At 56.5% G+C, this 6,471-nt stretch overlaps 1 protein-coding gene across 1 annotated transcript; it reads left to right on the plus strand.

Moving 5' to 3' along the window:
- The first annotated feature begins 202 nt into the window (after positions 1-202).
- On the plus strand, positions 203-3,659 carry LOC136535319 (leucine-rich repeat receptor-like protein kinase TDR). The gene is made up of 2 exons (XM_066527614.1): positions 203-3,076; positions 3,170-3,659. Exons 1-2 carry the CDS (start codon positions 376-378, stop codon positions 3,550-3,552), a joined length of 3,084 nt encoding a protein of 1,027 aa, XP_066383711.1. The 5' UTR covers positions 203-375; the 3' UTR covers positions 3,553-3,659.
- The last annotated feature ends 2,812 nt before the right edge of the window (positions 3,660-6,471 follow it).

Raw genomic sequence — 6,471 nt, forward strand, 5'->3', positions numbered from 1 at the left:
AAAGTTCAGACACCTAGCACTTGGAAAACAAGGGAACACAGAGTGGTAGTAGTGGTAGCTGTGATGAGAGGCAATAGCCAATAGGCATGTGCATGCACCGCACAACCAAAAGGCCTAGTCGCCATTGCCGCCGCCGGCACTGCAATGGTGGGAAGAGAAAAGCTTTTGAAGCCATCCAGTCCACCAGCAAAGTCTCGCGCCACTCGTCCACTATTGCAGTGCCCGGCCCGACCAGACCACCACCACCACCTCCTCCTCCTCCTCCATCATGACCTTCGCCAGTGCGCCACCACCTTTCTCCTCTCCATTTTACCACCCGCGCCCTCCACCTCTCCTCCATGCCACCACCACCGCCACCTCCGCGCCTCCGCCAGCATGGCCGCCACCACGGACACCTCCTCCTGGCCGCCGCCGTTAGTGCTCCCTCTCCACGGCAACCTCCTGCTCCTGCTGCCTCTCCTGGCCATCACCACCGCCGCGTCCTCAGCTCCACTGCCCCTCCTCGCGCTGCTCTCCCTCAAGTCCTCCCTACACGACCCGTCCAGCGCGCTCCGCCCCTGGACGTACGCGTCCGCGGGCGCGACGCGTTCTCTGGCGCCGCCGTGGTGCGCGTGGACGGGCGTGTCCTGCGACCCGGCCACGGGGGACATCGCCGGGCTCGACCTCTCCCGGCGCAACCTCTCCGGCACATTCTCCGCCACCGCGGCCAGGCTGCTGGCGCCTACGCTGACGTCGCTCAACCTCAGCGCGAACGCGTTCGCGGGGGAGTTCCCGGCCGCGGCGGTGTTCCAGCTCCGGCGGCTGGAGTCGCTCGACGTCAGCCACAACTTCTTCAACGGCACGTTCCCCGACGGCGTCGCGGCGCTCGGCGGCTCGCTCGCCGTGCTCGATGCCTACAGCAACTGCTTCGTCGGCCCGCTGCCGCGCGGCCTCGGCGAGCTGCGTCGGCTCCAGCGGCTCAACCTCGGCGGCAGCTTCTTCAACGGGAGCGTCCCGCCTGAGATCGGGCAGCTCCGCTCGCTGCGGTTCCTGCACCTCGCCGGGAACGCGCTAACCGGGCGGCTCCCGGCGGAGCTCGGCGCCCTCGCGTCGCTCGAGCAGCTCGAGATCGGGTACAATGCCTACGACGGCGGCGTTCCCGCGGAGCTCGGCAACCTGACGCGGCTCCAGTACCTCGACATCGCCGTCGCCAACCTGTCCGGTCCGCTGCCGCCGGAGCTCGGCGATCTCGCGCGGCTCGAGAAGCTGTTCCTGTTCAAGAACCTGCTCGCCGGTGCCATACCGCCGCGGTGGTCCCGCCTCCGAGCGCTGCAGGCTCTCGATCTGTCCGACAACCTGCTCGCCAGCGCCATCCCGGCGGGGCTCGGTGAACTCGCCAACCTCACGATGCTGAACCTCATGAGCAACTTCCTTTCCGGCACGATCCCGGCGGCGATCGGCGCGCTGCCGAGCCTTGAGGTGCTGCAGCTCTGGAACAACTCGCTCACCGGACGGCTGCCGGAGTCGCTGGGCGCGAGCGGGCAGCTCGTCCGGGTGGACGTGTCGACCAACTCCCTGTCCGGCCCGATTCCTCCCGGGATGTGCACCGGCAACCGTCTCGCCCGCCTCATCCTCTTCGACAACCGCTTCGACTCGGCCATCCCGGCGAGCCTCGCCACCTGCTCGTCGCTCTGGCGAGTCCGGCTGGAATCCAACCGCCTGTCCGGCGAGATCCCGGTCGGGTTCGGCGCGATCCGCAATCTGACATACCTGGACCTGAGCTCCAACTCGCTCACCGGCGGCATTCCTTCTGATCTCGTGGCTTCTCCGAGCCTCGAGTACATCAACATCTCCGGCAACCCCATCGGCGGCGCGCTCCCGAACGTGTCGTGGCAGGCGCCGAACCTGCAGGTGTTCGCGGCGAGCAAGTGCGCCCTGGGCGGCGAGGTCCCGGCGTTTGGTACCACGGGGTGTTCGAACCTGTACCGATTGGAGTTGGCAGGGAATGACCTCACCGGTGCAATCCCCAGTGACATCAGCACCTGCAAGCGGCTGGTGATCTTGAGGCTGCAGCACAATCAGCTCACCGGCGAGATCCCGGCAGAGCTCGCCGCCTTGCCGTCCATCACCGAGATCGACCTGTCCTGGAACGAGCTCACCGGCGTCGTCCCGCCGGGCTTCACCAACTGCACCACGCTGGAGACCTTCGACGTGTCCTTCAACCATTTGGTGACCGCTGGCTCGCCGTCGGCGTCGTCACCAGGCGCCGGCGCGGTGACCTCCGCTCGGCGCACCGCGGCGATGTGGGTTTCCGCTGTGGCGGTGGCCTTTGCGGGGATGGCGATGCTCGCCGTCACCGCTCGCTGGCTGCAGTGGCGCGAGGACGGCACCGACACACCGGGCCGCGGTAGCGGGGGCGGCGCACGCGCACGACCCAACGTGGTCGTCGGGCCGTGGGGGATGACCGCGTTCCAGAGGCTCGACTTCACCGCCGACGACGTGGCGCGGTGCGTCGAGGGGAGCGACGGCATCATCGGCGCCGGGTCGTCCGGGACGGTGTACCGCGCAAAGATGCCCAACGGCGAGGTCATCGCGGTGAAGAAGTTGTGGCGCCAACCGTCGGCGCAGAAGGAGGGAGGCGCTCCGGCGGCGGAGCCACCGAAGCGGCGGAAGGAGACAGCTGACGCGAACGGCAACGGCGGCAACAGGAGCATGCTCGCCGAGGTGGAGGTGCTGGGGCACCTCCGGCACCGCAACATCGTCCGGCTGCTGGGGTGGTGCACCGACGGCGAGGCGACGCTGCTGCTCTACGAGTACATGCCCAACGGCAGCCTGGACGACCTCCTGCACGGCGCCGCGGGCAGGGCGGGGCTGGACTGGGACGCGCGGCACCGGATCGCCGTGGGCGTGGCGCAGGGCGTGAGTTACCTGCACCACGACTGCGTGCCGGCGGTCGCGCACCGCGACCTCAAGCCCAGCAACATCCTGCTCGACGCCGACATGGAGGCGCGCGTGGCCGACTTCGGCGTTGCCAAGGCGCTCCACGGCGCCGCGCCCATGTCCGTCATCGCCGGCTCCTACGGCTATATCGCACCAGGTATGCCTCGTTCGTCGGTCGTCGCGACATGGACATTTGTCACGTACCTACGATTGGCTAATGATGGTCCGTGTGAATATATAATCGATGCAGAGTACACGTACACTCTGGAAGTAGACGAGAAGAGCGACGTGTACAGCTTCGGCGTGGTGCTCCTGGAGATCCTGACCGGCCGGAGGTCCGTGGAGGCGGAGTACGGCGAGGGGAGCAACATCGTGGACTGGGTGAGGCGCAAGGTCGCGGCCGCCACCGCCGGCGACGTGATGGACGCGGCGGCGTGGGCGGCGGACCAGCAGGCCGGCGGCAAGGCGGCGCGGGACGAGATGGCGCTGGCGCTGCGGGTGGCGCTGCTCTGCACCAGCCGGTGCCCGCAGGAGCGCCCGCCGATGAGGGACGTCGTGTCCATGTTGCAGGAGGCCAGGCGCGGCCGGAAGCTCCTGCCCAAGAAGCAGCAAGCGCAACCAAAGATTAATTAGCAACGACCGCGTGTTACGTGTAGGTGTATTGTATTACTACTCACTAAACCGTGTACTTTGCCATGCAGTCAGCACTCGTGTCATGTATAATGTCTTAGATCACTGTATGAGTAAACTCCCCAGACTTTCGGATGATGTCATATTTCAAAGCCAGACCAAGTTGAAAATATTTTAATTTGAGAATGGCTATAGGGCAGTCGGTTGGTTTAGGCGCCCTCATCATGCGATCTCCTGGAGACGGAGGGAGCAGAGGGCAGCGGCGTCGGCGCTTGGCTGAGGCAACGGTGTCGGTGGTGCTCGGCGCTTCCGGTCCCTCCGGGCTCCTCCAGACCCCGTCGGGCCTACGCTGGTCAGGGAAGGGAAGGGAAGGGAAGGGAAAGCAAGGGAAGGGGTAAGGTTACAGAGGATGGGTCCCACTGTAATTTGGGAATAATTTGTAATTTTTTCTAAGATTTGTGAACAATTTGACATATGTTTATCTGATATCTGCAATTTATAGAAATAATTTATAATTTTTTCTGAAAGATTTGGCATATATTTCCTCTAAGATCTGCAATTCATAGAAATAGAAGTTATGTTATCCACAAATTACATCACTATATCTAATAAATTAAACTGATGAAATCATTGTAAATATAATAATAAGATAGTACAAATCTATACTAAAAGACAGTGTAAATGCATGAGTAAAAATCAGTTGCCAGAAGCTTCCAAAACATTTGCCAGGTAGATAAATCCTTTAATTTTCTTAAACCAGCTCGTCAATCAATGCTGTAGCACAACATTGGTTTCTTAAAATTTTCGTGGATAGCTTGAATATGTATAACTAATCAACATTAATAATTTTCGTGGATAACTTCAATATGTATAACTAATCAACATTAATAATTATATTTGGATGTGTCTATCTGGAACTCGGGTGATCTGTCCGCCACCACCGCCGGCAAATCCTCCGTTCCCGAGCTCTAACCTTGAGGTCGACGCGCCCATGAGCCGCGCCGTGACCCGACTCTGCCGAAGGTACCACCAATTCCTCGATTTGGCCTTCAATTGCTCGGATTTCTCCTCACCCGCGCGCCACTTCTCTCTCCAGCCATCGCCGTCGTCGACTCGCCCCCTCGAGGCCTTCCCGGATGCCGCACTCCCCTCCTAACGACTCACGGTGAGCTTCTCCTCCGTCCCTATGCCCTCTGTTCATCGTATTGTGCCCTAGAACACCGTAACGGCGAGCTCCCGCCCGCTGGTCATGGTGCCGCCGGGGGAACGCCGCCCCGACATGCTCCCCGCCCCCTTGGCACCCCATGGTGTTCGCGAGAGCCTCTAGTTCACGTACGTGTAGTTGAATCAGTTTAGGATGGCCGGAATCGCTCTCCCGACGTCCACCACCGTGCTGCCTCGCCGTCGGCCATGGCGTGCTTGCTGGTGGTACTGTGCGGCCGGCGGAGGCTCTCCCGAGCGCCCCTCACCACCAGATCTTGCACGGACGGCTGCGATTAGATGTACCGGTTCGGATCATAACCGGTCCACCATGGACCCATGCACTCGGTCCACGGCGCCATGTCAGCGCGTCCACCACGCCGCGTGGCGCCTGGTCAGCAGCCGTAGTCAACACCCGGTCAGCCACGCGCATTTTTGCAGTTTAGCCCTCGGGTTTTCAAGTAATTAACCCGCAGTCCAACCGAAGTTCAAAATAATTTCTTTTAGGTCATGTTTTCTTCTGTTTTAGCCCCTGTAGTTTGGAGTATTAGTACTAGCAGTCCAGCTAGCATTTAAAATTCAAAATTAATTAGTTTAAATTCAAATTTGAGTTCAATTAATTATAGAAATGCCATTGAACCTTATTTCATGCGTAACTTTTGCGTTTTAAGTCTGATTTGGCCCGTTCGAATTGCGTTAGGACCATATTTACATTTTCTATGTGTTTATACTACTATTAGGCATGTTTTCAATATCTAAAATTCATGGGTATATTTAATCTATTATGTAACTAAAGTAAAACTTGTTTAAATCATAACTTATTCATTTTAACTCCGAAATAGTCCGTTCAAGTTGCGTTGGTTTCATAACAATGTGACCTACGCATTAGTATTAATGTCGAAATCTCTAGAATTTCATGGGTTGAAATCAACTTGAATAATAATTATGTCACTAGATTTATAAATAAAATATAATAAATTCCACTTCGATTTTTAAAACCAAATATAAGTTGGACTTAATTCAACTTAAGTATTTTCTCTAAAATATCTTATACATGTTTTATATAATTGTTAAAATAAATGAAGTCTGTGGTTTTGTTTTTAAAGTAAATCTTTCGGTAGTTGTATCTTTTCAACCGTAGCTTCGATTTAGCGTGCCTCTCGCGACTGTGTTCGTAGCGATGCGTCGAATCGTATTTCAAACTCTTTTACTTATTTTTCTATGATTGGTGTACTATTCTAATATAGATGCAATTGTATGCTATGCATGTATGTGTATGGATGTTTGTGTGATGTTCTATGATTACGTCCAGTCGGTGAGATATACGTGGTGATCCAGAAGAAGAAGGACGTTGAGGATTAAAGCTTACCGAAGGATCTGTGTTTAAGGCAAGTATAGCATGGGACCATCCTTGTTACCTATTCACCTTTAATTACTTAATTCATATTGCATGTGTCTACCTTGTTGCCAATAAGGATATCCTAGATATTTGATATCTTGTACCTTGACACCATGGGTAATTATGCATTCGGTAGTATTATGCTAGTGCTCAAGATGAATAACCATGATCTTGTAACTTGACTAATGGTATATGCAATAAACATTAAAACATGACTTTTTAGCAACATGGAAACAGGGGGCTAGAGTGTTTAGCTACTTTCTAAATGCTTTAGATTCCTCTCCTTAAGGACTTATCTGTAAGTGATCATCCGGGACTTACAG

Source organism: Miscanthus floridulus, unplaced genomic scaffold, assembly GCF_019320115.1.
Source record: "Miscanthus floridulus cultivar M001 unplaced genomic scaffold, ASM1932011v1 os_2694_1, whole genome shotgun sequence".
Classification (NCBI taxonomy): domain Eukaryota; kingdom Viridiplantae; phylum Streptophyta; class Magnoliopsida; order Poales; family Poaceae; genus Miscanthus; species Miscanthus floridulus.

Excerpts from the sequence above, each read along its gene's own strand:
- LOC136535319 (XM_066527614.1), top strand. The coding sequence starts at position 376 with ATGGCCGCCACCACGGACACCTCCTCCTGGCCGCCGCCGTTAGTGCTC. Across the intron at positions 3,077-3,169 it reads CTACGGCTATATCGCACCAG|AGTACACGTACACTCTGGAA; the intron begins GTATGCCTCGTT and ends TAATCGATGCAG.